This window comes from Canis lupus, chromosome 19 (genome assembly GCF_003254725.2).
Source record: "Canis lupus dingo isolate Sandy chromosome 19, ASM325472v2, whole genome shotgun sequence".
Taxonomy (NCBI): Eukaryota; Metazoa; Chordata; class Mammalia; order Carnivora; family Canidae; genus Canis; species Canis lupus.
Genome location: NC_064261.1, coordinates 54,340,682 through 54,360,438, shown reverse-complemented (window position 1 = coordinate 54,360,438; position 19,757 = coordinate 54,340,682). Strand labels below are relative to the sequence as shown.

Sequence of the window (19,757 nt, the reverse complement as noted above, 5' to 3'; positions counted from 1 at the left end):
GGGGGGGGACAGTGCCCCAGGGCACGGCCGCCAGGCTCCCGGAAGGGCACAGCCGCAAGCTCACGGGGACTTCCCGGTGGCAGCAGCACTGAGGCCACTTGTGCATGAGGTGACACCACGCGGGGCTGGGCCACCGACCGCGTCGCAGCAGGACGGCCTGACAGTTACAGGCTGTTCGTAGGGAAGGACAGGATGCCCGCGAGGGAGACGGGAGGAAGACAAAGGGCCACATCCTCCTCTCTAGCCAGAGCCCGGGTGTCAGCGGCTCCTCTGAAGGTGGAGCGAGCGGAGGTGGCCCAGTGGCGGGGACAGAGGAGAGCCGCGCGCCCCAGCAGGCATTCCCCGGACACTGACGGCCAGGCCACGCGCCCCGGGGAAGCCGGCGTGCAACAGCTCCGCACCAGACGCTGCCCGTGACCCGCCAGGACCCGCCCCCGCCCCAGCAGTGGCGCTCTCGGGGCGAGGCAGAGGACGCCACCGGCTCGCTCCGGGTCGGCTGCCGACAGCGCCGCAGGCCCCTGGCGCCGGGTGCACAGCGGCTGTCTTCCCGCGGTCAGGACGCCGCCCCGGGCCAGGGTCTAGCTCCCGCCAAACCCAACCCGGCGGCGGTCACACCACTGCCAGGTGACCCCTCCGGCAGCAGCCACGGCCCGGTCGGCACGATCCTCTGTGCCTGCACCTTCTCGGCGCTGCCCTACGTCTTCCGTTCACGCACCCCTAAGCTCAGGGCACAACACAGCAGCGAGCCTGACGGCTTAAGTTCAGCCCCTCAGGACCCCCATCCGAATTACAGCTATTTGATATGGAAATGGGGCACAAGAAAACAGGCACCCCGCCTCAGCCAATGGGGTTTAAAGACCCTCGAGGGCCTGAGAACAGAGAGAATCTTATTTCACACTCGTCTGACACCTCTACCAAATACTCTTTTATCTAAGGTTTAAAAGTAGAATGCGACTTGAAAATTCAGGGCAAAAGTGACATTTCTATCAGCTCAGAGAAAAAGGAACAATTTTCTTCACTGGAAAATGAGAAAGAAGAGTGTGTAGAAAGTATCTTTAGAAAATTTAGGCTCTCAGGGGATCCCTGGGAGGCTCGGTGGGTGAGCACCCACCTCGGGCTCAGGGCGTGACCCCAGGGTCCTGGGATCGAGTTCTGCATTGGGCTCCCTGCATGGAGCCTGCTTCTCCCTCTGCCTGTGTCTCTGCCTCTCTTTCTGTGTCTCATGAATAAATAAATAATCTTATATAAGAAAGAAAAAGAAAATTTAGGTTCTCATTTCTAGATGGTGGTAGTAGATTGATCCAGCTTGAGACTGGCCTGTTTCATGAGCTCAGCTCACATGATTCAGCAAAACTGTGTAAGATGCAACTCAAACAACCTGAGGAAACTTCTAGGGGGGAAAAAAAAAAAGCAAGGGGTAATTGGAAGAATGCAAACTAAAATGACTTTCTTACTTTGCTTCCTAGATGCAATGAGGTGGGCCTGCATTCTTGATTTGAAACAAGGACGAAGCTTGTACTGAGCAGAGCTCACATCTCCACCGGATCAAACAGAAGGTCACCGATACACAAGCTAACAAGTTCCCTTTATTGCCGTTATTGGAATTCAGAATAAAGTCCAAATGACTCCACCCATTCCAGGATGGAGCTGGAGCCAAACAAAACTTCAACAGCAGTTTCTTGGGGGGCTCGGGTGGTCGCGACCGTCACCGTATTTTCTCACGTGAACTAGCTGCTTAAGGGTCACGGTTTTGCACTGCACGGCGGTTGTCTGCCCTGATTATGAAAATGCTAGCGCTTCCATCAGGCCCAGAAACGGAACAGTGCAACGTCCTGTGTAAGAATCCGTAAGGGGAAACCCCCCTACAACAGAGTAGAGGCCAGAAGGGAGCTTTCGGAGGCACCAGTCCACGTGGATGCCAAGGACAGACCTCAACAGAGGAGCTGTCAACGGGACCAACTACAGGACCAACAGGAAAAAACGCACACTGCGGGATCCCTGGGTGGCTCAGCGGTTTGGCGCCTGCCTTTGGCCCAGGGCGCAAGCCCTGGAGTCCCAGGATGGAGTCTCACGTCGGGCTCCAGCATGGAGCCTGCTTCTCCCTCCTCCTGTGTCTCTGCCTCTCTATCTATCATAAATAAATAAATAAATCTTAAAAAAAAAAAAAAAAAAAACACTGTGCCTCCTACGAGAAAGCCACTATCTCGGCAAGAGACCGTTGTCACCTCAAACTCCTGCCTTTCTCCAATGGGACTTACAGTCAAAACAACCCTAACCCAATTTCCTCCTCCTCCATAAAATAACGTTCCTCTCCTCTGCTTGTTGGACTTGCCTATGGATTTGCTGTAGCCTGCACGTCCCAAACTATAATTCTCTGCTAACCCCATATAAACCCATTTTTGCTGGTAAAATGACTGGTTTTAAGCTTAACAACTGAAATATCAGACTTTTTTTTCTAGATAGCACAAAATATACAGGGGCCAGGAATCAGGACAAAAATACCAATTAGAGGGTGTGTACAATGGAAAGGAAACACTGGAAACTTTTTTTTTAGGGTTCGGTAAGTACCATGTTAGGGGGACGGTAGCCCCGGCCACCAACAATTCTATTCCGGGTGCGCTTCGAGTTTTGTGATGCTTCGAGTAAAGCGCCACTGGAGTCCGTAACCCGGCCCCGCAAGTCAGAACTCGAGTGAAGTGAAATAGGACAGGTGCCTAACCTAACCACGTTAGGGGACGTGCTGACCTGACCGCCACGGCTCGACTGCGCTCAGCAGCATCATTTAAGATCCACAAACGGCCCAAACAGGGAGCACTTGAGCTTGTGTGACCGGCACGGCCGTCCAGGCTTAAGTCACCCCACCAGCAAGCCGCAAAATCCTCATTCACTCCAGGTCTCGTGCCCGAGACTGTATGCAGAGCCAGTCGGCGAAGTGCCTGTCCTGGTCCTGGGCGCCTCTTCTACGCTCAGCTTCTGGGGGCGTGCAAGCTTCCCAGCAAAGAGCCGAGCAGGAGCAGAGCGGCCGGCGTGGCCCCGAGGCCCGCGACCCGGAGGAGCGAGCCCCAGCGTCCTGCGGGCGGCCCGAGGGAGGAGCACCCGCTGCTGGATTCTGGGGAGCACGCTCACGCACACGGAGTCCCTGAGCGCTCGGGAACAGAGCGGAGTCCGTGTATCTGTACTTTCTGGGTGATGACTTTCAGCCACACTAGTTACCTTGTCCAGACTCCGCAGCTTCCCCAAAATGCTCTACGACTCCACCCTTAACATGGCACACGGCGCACGTGGCACGTGCAGACCTTGCCTTCCAAGCCCCACAACCGTCACCTCCAGGTGTGTCTCCTGCCCCAGGCAGTCGACTCCTCAAAGGTGCAGATGAGGAGGCTTTTTCCACCTTTGTGGCCCAGTGTCCTCAGTGCCTGGCTTGCAGCAGACACACCATTTGGTGAATGAATGAATGACTGGGATTCTTTGATTTCTGCATACTAAAAATACACAAGGGCAGCCTGGGTGGCTCAGAGGTTTAGTGTCTGCCTCCAGCCCAGGGCGTGATCCTAGAGACCCGGGATCGAGTCCAACATCAGGCTCCCTGCATGGAGCCTGCTTCTCCCTCTGCCTGTGTCTCTGCCTCTCATGAATAAATAAAAATAAAATATTCTTAAAATAAATAAAAATACACAAGCCCTGACATCAAGCCTACTAACCCACGCAAGATACTAATGGTTGCTCCCGGCCAAGGCAGCCCAAGTCTGCGGGCCGTCGCCCAGTGCCTATGGCCTTCGAGCTGGAACAACACGGCCATTTAACGGGGGACATTAAAAAAAAAAAAACAACACAAAGGTTCAGAGAGTTGACTGAAAGAGCCTTCAGAAAGCCCTCAGAGGACAACTGTCACTAGAAAAAAGCCAATTTGATCACAAGCTTACTCGGCCTTTACTATTTTAACAGTGGACAGTGGGTTATTCATCCAGTTCTTATTTTATCTTTGATTTTTTTTTTTTTTTTTTTAAGGATATATATAGTCACTGTTGGTTCTGGGTCGACAGTAACGGAATCCAGACAGGTTGAAAAGATCTTGCACTTACCCTCACAGGGCTTTCAGTTTACTCCGAGCCATTACGTCTCTATTTATCATATTTATATTGTATCTGAAACTGGGACTCAAAGCAGCACGTTAGGAGCAGCTTTAAGGTCAGCAAGGTTGACTTCAGCCCCCGTGCCTTCCAGAAATGTGTGTTCTCGGGCCCTTAACCCCTCTGAGTTCCCACACGAACGCCCCTCCTTCCAGGAATCCCACGCTGCGGCAGCGGTTAAGGAAACGCACAGTCAGCGCCGACCTCCTACGCGCACATCAAACCCACCCTTAAACCTCACGGCTGCCCCAAGACTCTCTTAAATTCACGCACACGCACCAAAGAAACGCATCCGCTATCGTGGATTCGAAGGCTCCCCCAAGCGGAGGACGGGGAGGACGGGGGGGAGCGGGGGGAGACGCCGCCGCCTCCTCCAGGCTTCCCCCAGACAAGCTCTAAGCCGACCAGAGGAGGCATCGCCTCACTCTCCGCCTCATTGTCCCCAGGGCCCCTGAGGTCCGGGACAGCCACGTTCACGCCCCGTGTACCCCGTTCATGTCTGGCCACCCGGCCCCAGGCCCCGTTGTCCTCTCCCACCACTAGATCACCAACTACTCGACGGCGGGGACAGACGGCCTCACGCGCCCTGCATCCCACGACCCTGCTGGCGACCCTGCTGGCACGCGGCCGGCCCCGCCGACGCTCCTGGGCTCCGACTGAAGGACGGGCCCCGCCAAGCAGCGGACAAGTGAGCAGAACTGAATGACGTAGAGGAAAAGGCACAGCCCAGCCCCGCGTGCGACCAAGCCATGTGGCTCTGCCTCCTGTTCCGAGGAAACTTCCCGGACGCTCGAGGTCTGGGACGGCAGCTGCCCCCGACGCTGCGGCTCAGCAGGCCTGCCATCCCGCTGATGCTGGATCGGGACGGATCACAGCCACGGCGCCCACGGGGGAATTCAGTCCCGAGGGCACGTGGACCCTGGAGAACAAAGCACACGCGGTGAGGGACACCTGACAGGTAATCCAGGGAGGTACACGGAGTAGGAGGGATCCGGCTGCTCCCGCCATGCAGCCCGGGTGCAGGCCGTGCCCCCATCGCTTGGCACCGGCCACCCGGCACACGGAGCCCCCGGAGCTCAGCGCCGCCCTCAGAGGCCGCGGCCCGGCCCGCTTACTGCGAGGTCCCTGGGGCTCTGGCCCCGAGATGGCCGGTCCCGGCCCTCGGCCCTCCCAGGGGACTCCGGGCCCCACAGCCTCACGCCACCTGCCTCAATTACTCACGATCTTGGAATCAGCAAAGGCGCTCGGGAATCGCCGAGCAAGCAGCCAGACCCCCAAGCGCCTGGAGCAGGGGCGCTGCTGCCCAACCCTTGCCTGACCCCACAGAGAACATCACAGGCGTGTCCCACTCAGGGACGCTCCCGCTACGGGACCAAGTCAGGGACCGCGGGGCTGGTGACGGGAGAAGCGCCAACCCCGGGCCATCTGCCCGCCACGGCCTCCGTCAGGAGCCCACTCGCCCTCTGAGCACAGTATCCCCGGGCACCTTGCGGTGGCAAGTGACCCGGGGAGCCGGGACGACTAGGGGCCCATTACACGCCATCACTCCATGAACGCCCCCACTGTCCCCTCTGCAGTGTCAGCCCAGCGAGCGCCAGGGCGGCTCCCCCTGGGCCAGGCATCGAGGCCGCCAAGTCGTGCGCCTGCCCCAGGAGCCACGATGGCAGCGGGCAAGTCGGACCCGCCCGGCAGGAGCGCGACAAACCGTGCAAGGCTGCCACGAGCCTCGCGTCCTCCCACGGCCAGGCCTCTGCAGGCCGGAACTCCGTCGGGGGCCCGATGAGCCCGACAGAGAACCCCTACTGTCCCACAGTAGGAAGATCAAACCAGGTAGAGTGGCTTCCCACGGCCCCGGGTGACGCGGGCCTGCAAGGACACAGAGGAGGTGGGGCTCCAGAACACCTCGGAGGCCCGGAATCCCAGGCAGAGAGGAGCCTGGGGAGCACCTGCCATGCTGGGGAGCACCTCGAGCCAAGGTGTGACAGTGGGGGGGTGGGTCCTGGGGGCAGGGACCAAGCGAGGAGACAGGAGAGGAGAGGTGTCTGGACAAGCCGCGGACAGCCTCGAGGAGAGGGCTGGGAGGGTCGGAGGTTAGGACAATGGGGGGACCCCAACGACAAACACAGCAGAAGAGCCTCCCAAGTGGGACTGATGGTCTGGAATACCGTGACGGGGCTTTGAGGGGAAACTGAGGCACAGGGTGAAACCCACAATCTTATACCTTTTGTGGGGCTTTTAAAGATTTTATTTATTTACTCACAAGACACAGAGAGAGGCAGAGACACAGGCAGAGGGAGAAGCAGGCTCCCCGCATGCGGGACTCGATCCCGGGACTCCGGGGTCACACCCTGGGCTGACGGCAGATGCTCCACCACTGAGCCACCCGGGCCCCCAATCTTATATCTTTTAATACTTCAAAAGCACCCAGAGGAAAGACGGCGAAGGCTGAGGCCAGAACGTGGGCCCGGGGCAACGACGGCGGCCCGTCTGCGGGGACGGCGGCGAGGAGCGCAGGCCGAGCTGTGGCGCCCTCTGCTAGGCCACAAGGCCACAGGCCGTCCTCCCGGCGGGACGGACACCGAGCTATCACACGTGGGGTCCGAAGGAGCGGGGGTCTAGAGCCACAGGAGGACGCCGAGGCCGGGCCTTCGGGACGGGCGGGCCTCTCCGGGCCTCTGGGGCCGAGAAACCTCCCGAGGGAGGAGAGGAAAGCTCCCGTCCACAGTGTCGCAAGGGGGGGCTCCAGGCAGGCCCCGGGCCCCTGGGGCCATTCAGGAGGGGCTGCGGCCAGCCAGGCGGATCACGGGCGGGGAGCACGGACACTCGAGGGGACCCCGGCCCGGGCGACAGCAGCTGTTCAGCCCGCGACGTGTGGGCCAAGCTCTCGGTGGGCCACTTCCGCGCCTACCGGCCCCAACAGAAAGACTCCCGAAAGCGGGATTCGGAGCCGGCAGCCTCCAGCTCCACCAGAGCAGCTTTCCAACTCCTCGGCCGTGGCCACAAAGCCTCGGCCGGGCCACAAAGCACCGAAGCCCGGCCACCCGGCGTGAAAGCAGCTCAACGGGGACCCGGAAAGTCACAGACCGCCCGGACAGTCCCAAAGCAAATGCTTTCTAGAAAGCCAGCGAGTACGAAACTCAAAACTCCTGGTGGGAAGGGGCTCGGAGAGGCAAGCGAGGGGTGCCACGAACCCAGCCGGCGGCCCCACGGTCCCCGGTCCCCACGGCCCCAGTAGCCAGCAACGGGATGATGCCCGGGTGGTAAGGCCCTGGGGCCCCCCGAGTCCAGGCTCCTAACATCCTGGTCCTCGGGCTTCTGGACCGAACCGGCCCCCGAGCTTCACCAGGCATCAGTCCTTGGGGACAGCGAGTCCCAGTCACTCAAGACAGCCAGCGGTCACTAAGATGTGGTTTCCTCGAAGAGCCGTGAAGGCTGACAGTGCCGGGGATGGAGAGGGCCGGGGGCGCAGCCAGCTCACAGCTGTTCACCCGATCCACCCCCTTGGCACGCGGGCCCCCACCCCCGGCCTCCCCAAGAGGACATGGGGCGGCACAGACCTGAGCAATCATGCTGGGCCCGTGGAGCCAATCTGTGTCCTATCACCTTCTCCTTAGGTATCCTACTGCGTCCTCCTGCACCACAAAGGATTTCCCGAAGGGTAGATGGAAAGACCTTCCATCTTTCTGCCACCGCGAAGCAGTCATCCTCTTTGCCATCCCTCATAGAAATAAAAATAAAACTCCATTGTTACTTAGTATTCCCATCTAAATCCAAGCCTTCTCTCGCCCTGTTCCCAATGACTGCAAAGTTTCATCTGGTCATAAACTCAACTACCTACGTTTCCTTGAAAGATTTATTTATACTTCTAGCTGGAAACGAGACAATAATTGCTTCTATCCTCTCAATTCAAAAGACCACATGCACTGTCCTCAAATCCCATACCACGAACGCTGAAGATTATGAATAAGAGGAATGTCTATTTGCTCACGACTACTAAAGGAGTAACTAGACTCTTGCACGGAGAACAATCAGCTCATTCTTGACCTACCATCCTATTTATCTTTCTATTCTCAAAGCTAATTGCTTCTATAAGCACGCCAATTTGCCCTGATTATAGGATTCTTAATAAATGAATGTTGTTTACATTTCACAAGTGTATTTGAATTTCGCTCCGGGAAGCCAAGCTCATCAAGTCTTTGTAAGTGGTAAACCAGAGATCAAAGCAAAAGGCCTGCATTGAACCAACAAACAATTAGGCTTGAGAATAGAGGCCTAAGCAAAAAATACAATTGATTTATTGATTTTCCTACCCCAGAAGTACACCTCAGGGTCACTGCTCACGCTCCGGCTGTATGCAGAACTTGCTCTGCAGATCTCCACCCTGATTACTTGACGATCGTTTCCTAGTTAATAAGTCTAACATTCAACAGGCTTTGATCCATTTCTTCCGTATTTCTCATCTTGGTGCTGTTGGTTGAATCAATCTTTAAGAGGTTTTTTTGTTTTACCAAACCCTTCCTCATTGTGCCTAATCTCCACACCATTTTTGGTTCCTTTTAAACAATTCCTTTCCAAAAAATTAAAATTAAAAAAAATTAAAGATAAACAATTCCTTTCCTACTCTACCCATCTGACCGACCCAGGCAGGTATACTTCTCGAGGCTCCCGGGTGATGCGGCCTCGTGCGAGGACGACGGTTTCGGCTTGTCAATCCCGTCATTATCCCGCCTTTGATAAAGTGTTCAGCCAAACTTCCGTGGGGGGAGGGGGGGGTGCAGAGGGGGAAGGAAAACAAGGCGAATAAGTCAGGTTCATGAGCAAATCCTCAATGCAGGGCAGGCCCTTCAGGTACAGGCACACTTTAGTGCCCAACACCGGGCACAGAGCCAAAACGCCCACAGCCCGACACCTTCCCCAAGCCAAGGAGCTCTAGTGTGAGCCAGGCAGGGGAACCATCTACGCCCAGGCCAGGCTAGAGGGATTGTCTCTGGCAACAGAGGGCAGGGTTTCAATGCCTCAAAGTCTCAGGTCCCGAGGCAGCGGGGAGAGGGGCTCACGCACAGCAACCTGTCCTCACACAACAACGTGGACGAGGCTCCGTGAATCCAGTCACTCAGGTCGGTTACAGGAACACCAAAAACTGCGGCGAGAGGAACCCGGGGCGGGTCCTCCCAACTACAGAACGTGGGATAAGGTGACCGTGCGTGAGCTCCGCCACCGGGCAAGGGATTTTCGTTTTGTGGGTTTTGTCAGTTTGTTTTTTAAGACGGTGAAAAGAACAAACACTCCTACTGTTGACAAGTGCCCTTCAGGCTCAAGGGGGGACCCCCGCATCCTGGACCTTCGCTGCATCACAGCTCTCCCGCCGTCCGGCTCTCCAGCGGCAAACGCACACTCCTTGGTGGTGTGCCGAGAGAGAGGCTTCTGGAAGAGGACAGAGTAAGTGGAAAGAGGAAGACCACCGGCAGTGTGAGCAGACCCATCTTAGAGGAGGAATGAGGGATGCGCCATCTGCAGTACTCGGTAGATCAGAGCTAATAGGTGCACGCGGCCTCCCTATGGAGACCAGTCCTTGTGGCCGGGAAAGGGAAGAGGGAAGAAACAGCCCACGTTTTATTTTATTTTAAAGATTTTATTTATTTATTCATGAGAGAAAGAGGAGACTCCCAGATACCAGCACCTTCTTGCAGAGTCCCGATGATCATCTAGAATCAGGGCTTCTGCCGTCGGCCACTTTCGTGGCACCTCTTTACTTGCTTAAATAGAAGGAAGCTCACTGCGCCTTGCCCTTTTGCCCCAGGCCCCAAGCAACAGCTTTTATGAAGTCAAATAAATTTCCGGGGGGGGGGGGGGGGGGGGGACAAAAAACCATGAGCCTACACTTATTTTTTTTTTTTCTTGAGCCCAGGAGGAAGCTACACGGGGAACCCTTCCCCAGATGCAAGGACTCTAGGTCTAGTACCTGCAGGTGGCCAGCTCACCTCAAGGAGGGGACCATTCAAGCCAGTATTGCACCAGCGGTGTCTTGGTTTTGCAAATAACTTCTAATCGCCAACATTTTTCTTACAGCTTCTGTGCGTGACTCGAACGAGAGCTCACTGCTGGCCTGACACCTCGAAATGGTAAATGATACTTTTCCTTAAGCTTATGTAACTTTCAGTCACCGACCCTGGAAGCTCTGCTCTCCGGACCGCAGCAGAATGCAGCTACGCACTTTCTGCACAAAGCTCTCCAAAATGCAAAGTCGGCTAATGGAACACGGTGTGGTATGTTCTGGAAATTTTACACTGTCAAGTGCTATGACCTAAAAAAAAAAAAAATCTCTGAGCAATCTCGTAACAGTTCTATCCAATTTTATTCCGATTTACAGAAGAAGAAAATCAAGGACCAGAGGAAGAGCTTAACTTGCTCAACCTAGTGCAGCTGATATATTCTAGCACCTAGGCCTCCTGCCTCCCAGGCCAGGGCTATTTGCTAAATGAGAGGCCACAAGCAAAAGTAATTCTTATCACCTAAGGATGTAAGGGTACGCATACCTTTTCTTCCCAAAAAGTCATCAGTTTGTGTTGCTGCCAGTCTCCGTCTGTAGCCAAACATTCATATTCGGAATGAATGTGGTCTACTTCTTTGGTCTACTTCTATGCGAAGATATCCAAATATATTGGCATTACGGGGGGTGGGATGCACCCCAATAAGAAGCATATATTCCCAGGTTTGGTGAAATAGACCGGCTCAGGGATTAGTACCTAGGAGGAGACTGAAAGGGCTCTAAATCCCAACACCCGCCACCCACCCTTCTCTACCTCCTTTCCCTAACAGGAGAAAGGACGTGAGACAAATCGGCAAGCATCTGTCGATGACCTAACCACACTCTCACCCATCCATCTGCTCGGCAGACCTCATGGCAAAGGCTCTTCTTGGAAATGGTTAAAAGGGAACACCTTGCAGAGGGAAATAAATGTTGAAACTTGACTTTCCTTGTCCTTTCACAAGTAATTACATTTGGAGTACATGCATCGTACTGACAGACTGTCTCTTTCTTTCCTCTGATTTGGAAATCCTAAACTCCGGACCAGGTCTACCTGAGTAGAAAAACCTGAAGAGCACACTTTTAGACCGAATCACTAACGCCATGCCCGAAAAACAGAACAGCACAGTGAAGATGCCAAAAGGTCTCACCTTCAAACAAACAAACAAACAAAAAAAGGTCTCACCTTGAATGTGAAACATCAAGCACTTCTAAGATATTTTTGCCAATTTTATAGTTTGAAACTAGCATTTATTAGATTAAGGGATTTTTTTTTTAAAACAGTTTTACTGCTAGCTCCAGGCATATGTTTTTCTCCTTCCCAGTTCAAGGGCCTCAGGAAGTACAACACATAATATGTGGGGTGTGGACAGAGATCCAAATCTGAGTTAAAAATCCTCCTAGATCGGCCATTCAACAACTGGATGACTTTGGCAACTTAGGTAATTTTACTTCCTAGAATCACTGTGAGGATTAAATGAATATGTAAACATAAAGTATACACTCATCGTAGGTTCTCAGAAAACGTTCCCACTTCTTCCTAAAGCAGAATCACTACATTCAACCTCAGGGCAAGGAGGGGAAAAAAACGGAAGAAATCGACTCAAATTAATCGCACACCAAAGAAGTTCCCAGTATCAAACATACGATAATACTGCCCTAAACCATCACTTTCTAACCGGTCTTCTTCAGTCTGTTTGCGAATCAGCCTGATATCTGATATACCAGCTCGTACAGAGAGCTCAAAATTACCCTTTCCTCTGACATTCAAACAAAGAATCCTCAGGACAGCTCCTTGACAAAGGCATTAGGGGGCTTACATTCTAGATGTAGACAATGACTTCAAGCCAAAAATCAGTGAATGGATGGAAAGTCTAACATAGAAAGAAGCATTCTTGGACAGAGACCACCACTGATTCACCTGCCCCAAAATAAACTTCATAGCATCATCTCTGAAAATAAAGGACACGGGCTGTGTGTGTTCCCAATATTTAGGCAACGTTTAACACAATGGAGAACCACGTGGATGTTTAATTATAAATGTGTAGGACCCCAAAAAGTAGACACGCCAATGTTACCTGTAAAATATGTGACATGTATACACCCTAAAGGAATAAAACTAGATGACTGAATTATAATTTGTGAAATACTTCCACCAAATAATGTAACAAAAACAATCACCCATGTGTGTGCAAAGGCGCAGGCCCTTAGAGCTCAACCTGAAAGGTAGGTACAAGGATGCAAATAGTTAAATGTATACAAGGAGTCAGGAGTGTTTTCCCACAAATGTGTTCCTAACTATTACAAGTTTAAGACGACGGAGAGTCTCTTTAGGAAGATTAAGCTCCTAAGATTTGGAACCGATTTGTACTAGTCTTTTAATTACAGAAGTTTGGCAATTCAAATGTATTTGAAAAAAAATTTTCCCCGTAAATAAAAGTACTACTTTTTAGAGTTTACCCGTGCACTGATTTCAATTCTGTAATCTTTTACCCTCTCTTTTCCATTTGTATCAATTGATTTTCTAGATTTATACCACTTAACCCATTTAGAGTGATGAATGGGTCGGGGAACAGTCACTGAGTAGGTCTGGTCTCAAGATTTCCCAGAAATAGATGGAGCTCTGTCATTTTAATTTTTACTTCCTCTTTCCCAACGCTTTAAATATTCTAGAGCTGGAGGGTGGAACTGTTTTCCATGCCCTAAATGTCTCATTAATTATGGATGTAAGCCACGCTGACAACGGGGTGCTTGTACGCTTTCCTGTACGGTACTACTATCTGGTTTTCCTCCCCAAACATCTCCGTGATGTTCATCAGATACGGAAATAAAGCTAGCGTCAGTAATGCCAACACGATCCCTGTTGCCCTGGGGTGAAGGATTTCTCCGCTTTAAAACTTGCCACCTAAAGTTTGTCTTTGTAGCCTGATCTCTAGACTACCATGGTTTGGGTTGATCTCTTAATGCATTTGTGAGAAAAGCAAAGTTGAGGGTGTCACATGGACAAGCGCCCTCACCCTGGACTTGCGTCGGCCCTATACAGGCCTCCTTTAGGCTCTTGGAGGTCTCCAAAGAGCAGCTGGGGCCGACTGGGGACAGTCACCGTCCGCAGCACATGGACGTCCAAGGGCATCACTCACCAGAGTGCCCCCGAGCTGAGGCTTTCCCAACAGCTTGGTCTCCATTCAACGAAGGTCAGCCTGATACTTGTGTGTGTGTGTTGTTTATTTTGAGAGACTCACAATGTCGTAAACAATTAAGAGCCGCATCCCGTAACCGCGTGTGACCTGCCGGAGGGCCAAAGTAGCCACAACCACCCCCCCCCCCCGCCCCAGCGGGCTTGTGATGGAGAATCACGACCGTGTGCACACGGCGTCGTGCCGGCGACTCTCGGTACAGACCCGCCGTGTAACGCGGACGCGTTTTTCTACAGGTGAGGCCGCTTCGCCGGGGGTCGCCGGGGGTCCCTGGGAGCTCCAGGCCGCGGCCCGGTCCGGCAGGTCCTGAGCCCTCCGCGCCCGGGCGCACACACGCGCGCACACACCCCCGTGCACGCACCCGAGTACACGCGCGCCCCGCGGGGAGGCACACCGGGAGCCCGAGCCCCGGGCAGGAGGGGAGAACCGCGCGCTGGGACGGAGGGCCCCGAGCGGAGGTGCTGGTGCCCGGCCCGGGGGGCCCGGGGGGCCCGGGGGGCGGCCCTCCCGCCCCTCCTGCCCCTCCTGCCCCTCCTGCCCCCAGGCCCGGGCGGGGACCCACAGGAGCGAGGGGCGGGGCGCGGTCCGGGGCCCCCAGCACCCCGGGCGGCCCCCGAGCTCGCAGGTGTGCGGACCGCGGGGGGGCGGGGAGGGGCGGGGAGGGCGGGGGGCGCCCGGGTCCCGGCGCCGCGAGAGCTCAGCACCCGGGCGGGCCGCGGCCTCCCCGCCCCCCCCGCCCGCAGCCCCCCGGCCGCTCCGCACGGGCGCGCGCTGTGCCGGGACTCGGGGGTTTTCCGAACAAAAAGCCCGAGCGCCCCCCCCGCGCCCCGGGCACACGCGCGGACCCGCTGCTCCCGCCAGACAATGGGCCCCGCGCGGCCCGGCCGCACCCCGGCCGCACCCCGACCGCGGGGGGCTCCCCGGGGGGAGGGGGAGGGGGACGGGGCGGGGACGCGCGGACACGCGGACACGCGGGGACACTCACCAGCACGACGGCGAAGCGCTCCTCCAGCTCCCCCGGCTCCGGCATCGGCAGCTTGAGGGGCGCGCTGTGTGCCCGCGGGTCGCCCTGCGGCGAGTCCAGGCTCCCCGCGTTGCCCATGGCGCCGCCCCCGCCCCCGCCCCCGCCCGCCGCGCAGCTCCCGGCCCCGGCCCCGGCCCCGGCCCCCGCCCCGGCCCCGGCCCCGGCTCCTAGCAGCGCCCCGCGCCCAGCCGCCCGCCGGCCGCCCTCATGCCCTCGGCCGCCGCCGCGCCGCCCCGGACGCCTCGCCCCGGGCGGGCTCCTCAGGGCGCCGGGCGCCCCCCGGCATGCTGCGCCGCCGCCCCCGCCGCCCCCGCCGCCCCCGCCTCTCCCGCCGCCGCTCCCGCCGCCGCCGCTCCCGCCGCCCACACCCGGGCCCACGGCCGGCGGCCGCCACGCTCGTCCCGCAGCCCCGCGACCAGACAAATGCGGCCCGGCGCTCGCGACACAATGCGCCCTCGCCCGCCCCGCCCCGCCCCGCCGCCGGCCACGCCCACCGCACGGCCACGCCCCCGCTGGCCACGCCCACGGCCCGCCCTGGCCACGCCCCCGCCAGGCCCCGCCCACGGCCCCGGCCACGCCCACGCCCCGCCCCGCCCCCGGCCCCGCCGACTGCCGGGACGCGTAGTTTCTGTCCGGGGTCCGCCGAGGAACCGCGCCCGCCCCGGCTGGAGGCTCCCCGGCTGGAGGCCCCCCGGCTGGAGGCTCCCCGAGTAGAGGCTCCCCGAGTAGAGGCTCCCCGGCTGGAGGCTCCCCGGCTGGAGGCTCCCTGGCTGGAGGCCGCCCCGGCTGGAGGCTCCCCGGCTGGAGGCTCCCCGAGTAGAGGCCCCCCGGCTGGAGGCCCCCCGGCTGGAGGCTCCCTGGCTGGAGGCTCCCCGGCTGGAGGCTCCCCGAGTAGAGGCTCCCCGGCTGGAGGCTGCCCCGGCTGGAGGCTCCCCGGCTGGAGGCTCCCTGGCTGGAGGCCCCCCGGCTGGAGGCTCCCTGGCTGGAGGCCCCCCGGCTGCAGGCTCCCCGGCTGCAGGCTCCCCGAGTAGAGGCTCCCCGGCTGGAGGCCGCCCCGGCTGGAGGCTCCCCGGCTGGAGGCCGCTGGAGGCCGCCCCAACTGGAGGCTCCGCGGCTGGAGGTCCCCCGGCTGGAGGTCCCCCGGCTGCAGGCTCCCCAGCTGCAGGCTCCCCGGCTGGAGGCCGCCCCGACTGGAGGCCGCCCCGGCTGGAGGCCGCCCCAGCTGGAGGCCGCCCCGGCTGGAGGCCCCCCGGCTGGAGGCTCCCCGGCTGGAGGCCCCCCGACTGGAGGCCGCCCCGACTGGAGGCCGCCCCGGCTGGAGGCCCCCCGACTGGAGGCCCCCGGCTGCAGGCTCCCCGGCTGGAGGCTCCCCGAGTAGAGGCTCCCCGGCTGGAGGCTCCCCGGCTGGAGGCCGCCCCGGCTGGAGACTCCCCGGCTGGAGGCCGCTGGAGGCCGCCCCGACTGGAGGCTCCGCGGCTGGAGGTCCCCCGGCTGGAGGTCCCCCGGCTGCAGGCTCCCCAGCTGCAGGCGCCCCGGCTGGAGGCCGCCCCGGCTGGAGGCCCCCCGGCTGCAGGCTCCCCGGCTGGAGGCCGCCCCGGCTGGAGGCCCCCCGGCTGGAGGCTCCCCTGGCTGGAGGTCCCCCGGCTGCAGCCTCCCCAGCTGCAGGCTCCCAGGCTGGAGGCCGCCCCGACTGGAGGCCCCCGGCTGCAGGCTCCCCGGCTGGAGGCCGCCGGGTCCGAGCCACGCCCTCGGGTTGGTGGGGCACCTGTCGGCCACGAGCCCTCCCTGGGCCTTGAACGCAGGCTTGGTCCTGTTCAGATGGGCGACGCCCCGGCTCCCGGCCCAGGAATGGGTCCACGGGTGCTTGCTGCATGGTTCTTTCTTCCTTATGTAACGTATTCTTTTCTGTGATTAAAGTGTTTTATAAACAGATACTTTCATGGATTTTCTCCAGCTGCCCGCCCTGGCCCCAGCAGCCGTGTCCACAGCACTCCAGCCTGGCAAGGAGAAGATCCCCACCCGAAACCGTATTTCCCGTGAAATAGAAGGGGGGACGGGGTGTTTGGGGGACGCTTTCGGGTTATCTTTGGCTCCCTGATTCTTCCATAACAGCCTTGTTCCAGGGGTTTTACAAAGCAGGTTGGCCCCGACCTTATCTCCGGGATCCTTTCCAGACCATCACTACCCATTTTAAAACAATGGAAACAGAAACAACCTCATGGAGGAGTTTAGCCAGGTGCTCACGTTGTGGATTTCAAGGGCATCCACCTGGCTGCCTGGTGTCCAAACCCATAATCCATCCTTTCTTAGCTCAGAGAAGTGTTTCTTTAGTCCTGGTTTGTGTATCAGAATCACTTGGGGAGCTTGATGCTAACACTGCACACACCTTGGGCCCGGCCGGTATCAGAACGCCCCTGAGCCTAGGGCTGCGGCGTGGGCAGGCGTCTCTCTAACAGGCTCCCCAGGTGATTCTGATATGCAACCAGGGGTGTTGCTAAAAAGCAGCTGTTTCTGGAGAAGGCAGTGCAAACCAGGCAAGACCAAACAAGGACCACGTTTCATTCAGCTCTGTAAGCCCCAAGATGCCTTGAGCTTAGATGTTCCATGACTATTTGTTGAATGGGCAAGTGAGTTTTATCAAAAGCCTATGGAGCATATACACGCAGAGGTGCATCGTGTGGGTATCATCCATTAAATAAACCACTAATGGTCTTTAAAGAAAAAAAAAAAAGGAGGGGGAGAGAGTATAAATAAATTCACATTAAAACTCTGAGTAGGGCAGCCAGAGTGGCTCAGTGGTTTAGTGCAGGCTTCATATGCAGGGCGTGATCCTGGAGTCCCGGGATCGAGTCCCACGTCGGGCTCCCTGCATGGAGCCTGCTTCTCCCTCTGCCTGTGTCTCTGCCTCTTTCTGTCTCTCTGTCGCTCATGAATAAATAAATAAAATCTTAAAAAAAAAAAAAAACTCTGAGTAAATATAATCCGTATTCCGAAACTACACTGTATCAAAGTTAACAGTGTGTTAGGGATCAAAGAAAGAAAAACAGGGGTATAGATACATACATACACACCCCAACTAGTGAAAATGAGCAAGAAAAGCAGTTAGTTCAAACCAAGTGAGCCACATCTGACCCACAAATGTATTTGTTTTCTTTCCAATCTCTAGACATGTACTTTGGGTCTGATTGACCCCAAATCAGCCCACCCAGGGGGTTGCCCGTCTGGATGGAAAAGCTAGGATTCTTTTCCACACTTGAGAAATCCTTTTTTATTAGATTTATGGTCCCCTCTGGCCATATTTCTGCCAGTAACCAGGACCTTTTTCTCCCCTTCAGTCTTATCACATCTAGTCTCTCTCATAATCTCACACTTTGAGAGGAACCAAGGACAAAGTGTGCAAATCCATGAACCAAAAGAACTCAGCCATTTCAAGGTTTGCAATCTTTAATATGCGGCTATTATTTATGAGCGTTATTTAGTATTAAATAAACAAAACACTCCATTATATCATACAACTTCTGTAAGATTTTCTATCAAAAATCTCAGGGAAATATTTGTCTAGGGGAGGGCGTGGAGAGGGAGGAAGAAGACATTACTTTAATTGTAACACTCTTACTCCCTCCCCATAAAATTAAAATCGGACGATCATTTTTAAATATAAATTTCATTTTCTGATTCCTAATACATATGACTTCTTGTAGATGATGTTGCAGAAAATTGGCAAAAAAGAAACTGTTAAAAAGTATCCATTCACCTTCCATGGCAACTGAAATGTTAGAACTTTCTCTTCCATTTCCAAGGTATGCCAAGGGTCGCTTGATCAGGAATTCCCCCATAACAGTGCAATAGCTTTCAAAGAAGCTCCTCCGTCATTCAAAACAAATAATCCTACGAGGTCAGCTGAGTTTCATGTATCTCCTCAAGTTTTAAATATAAGGAAGTGCCCGATGGCTAAGTTCACTTAGCTTCTTAAAAAGGCCCCGGTGCAACCTGAGAAGATTCTCCTTGTGTGCATGATTGTAAGACATGAGACAAGCACCCTATGATGAACAAAGCCATCTACAGCCCTGACTCAAAACCGCGAAATTGTAGTAGTTGCGATTTTAGAGGGGATTGCTTTGTGTCAATTTACATCCACAAGACTCCTGAAAGATTCATGTATCTATCCATATTTATTTTTTTTAATTTTATTTATTTATGATAGTCACAGAGAGAGAGAGGCAGAGACACAGGCAGAGGGAGAAGCAGGCTCCATGCACCGGGAGCCCGACGTGGGATTCGATCCCGGATCTCCAGGATCGCGCCCTGGGCCAAAGGCAGGCGCCAAACTGCTGCACCACCCAGGGATCCCATCCATATTTATTTTTTAAATATTTATTGAGCACTTACTGTGAGCCAGATACTGCTATTGATTTTAAACAAAGTTTAAACATGGTTTATTCAATTTCTAAACCAAGTAATAATGGCTTCAATACTCTATTTTCTCATTAAACAAGAAATCTGGAGAAGGGTGGATGCTAGTATTGGTCAGCAACTTAGTAAGGCTAGGACCAGTATCTACGTGATGGCTTGGTGTTTTCACATACTTACAAAATAGCTGCTAGAGTGCCACAAATCAAGTATATATTCAGGGTGAACAGTGGGGAAGAGGCCATTTCAGTTAAGTCTGTTCCTTTTATCAGAAAATCAAGGGGCACCAAGGTGGCTCAGTTGGTTGGGCATCTGCCTTTGGCTCGGGTCATGATCCCAGGGTCCTGGGATCAAGCCCTGTGTTGGTCTCCTTGTCCAAAGGGTGCCAACTTCTCCCTCTCCGTCTGCCTGCTACTCCCCATGCTTGTGCTCTCTTTGTCAAATAAATAAAATCTTTATTTAAAAAAAAAAGAAAATCAAAAGTTTGTCCAGAAGTACCTTTAGCAGACTGCCTATTATTCCTCATTTTCTAGAACTGAATGACATGGCCACCCCCCCTCCTCCCCTGACACACACACACAGGAAGAACTAGGGGAGTGAGATAAAACCTGGGGCTGAACATATTTCGTCCCCTGGATAGGACCAAGATTCATATAAAAGATAAATGGAATAGACATGGGTGAGAAATGGGTAGACGGCAACATCTTCTAACCTCTCCCCTTCATATTTCATATGTTCGAATAATCCTTTGCATTTGCCTAGGACTTCATATTTTACAAAATAGTTTTACTTGCTTTATCTTAATTCGCCCCGCCAATATAACAACAAGGAATTTAAAGCTCAACAAAGTGATTTTTCTCTAGTTTATACAAGTGATAAAGTTACAATTTAGGTATTTTGATTCCCAAACCAGTATCCTTCACTGCCTTTTAAAAAGAAAATAGCTCTCTAAAACTATCATTCAGAGG

At 55.4% G+C, this 19,757-nt stretch overlaps 2 protein-coding genes across 13 annotated transcripts in view; one reads left to right on the top strand and one right to left on the bottom strand.

Moving 5' to 3' along the window:
• FMNL2 (formin like 2) overlaps window positions 1-14,493 on the bottom strand; it is a 261,250-nt gene extending 246,757 nt beyond the window's left edge. For 11 of the 12 annotated variants that reach the window (XM_049097127.1, XM_049097126.1, XM_049097131.1 and 8 more), the window contains exon 1: window positions 14,341-14,493. In XM_049097127.1, the coding sequence (XP_048953084.1) occupies window positions 14,341-14,457 (117 nt within the window). In that variant the 5' untranslated portion in view covers window positions 14,458-14,493. Of the gene's footprint in view, window positions 1-13,298; window positions 13,359-14,340 lie in introns of those variants that run through there. The other variant, XM_049097124.1, reaches the window with a different exon arrangement.
• Window positions 14,494-14,586: 93 nt separating this feature from the next.
• On the top strand, window positions 14,587-17,729 carry LOC125753050 (basic proline-rich protein-like). The gene is made up of 4 exons (XM_049097346.1): window positions 14,587-14,661; window positions 14,787-14,932; window positions 15,156-16,131; window positions 17,715-17,729. The coding sequence occupies exons 1-4, from the start codon at window positions 14,587-14,589 to the stop codon at window positions 17,727-17,729; spliced, it is 1,212 nt and encodes a 403-aa protein (XP_048953303.1).
• Window positions 17,730-19,757: the final 2,028 nt, after the last annotated feature.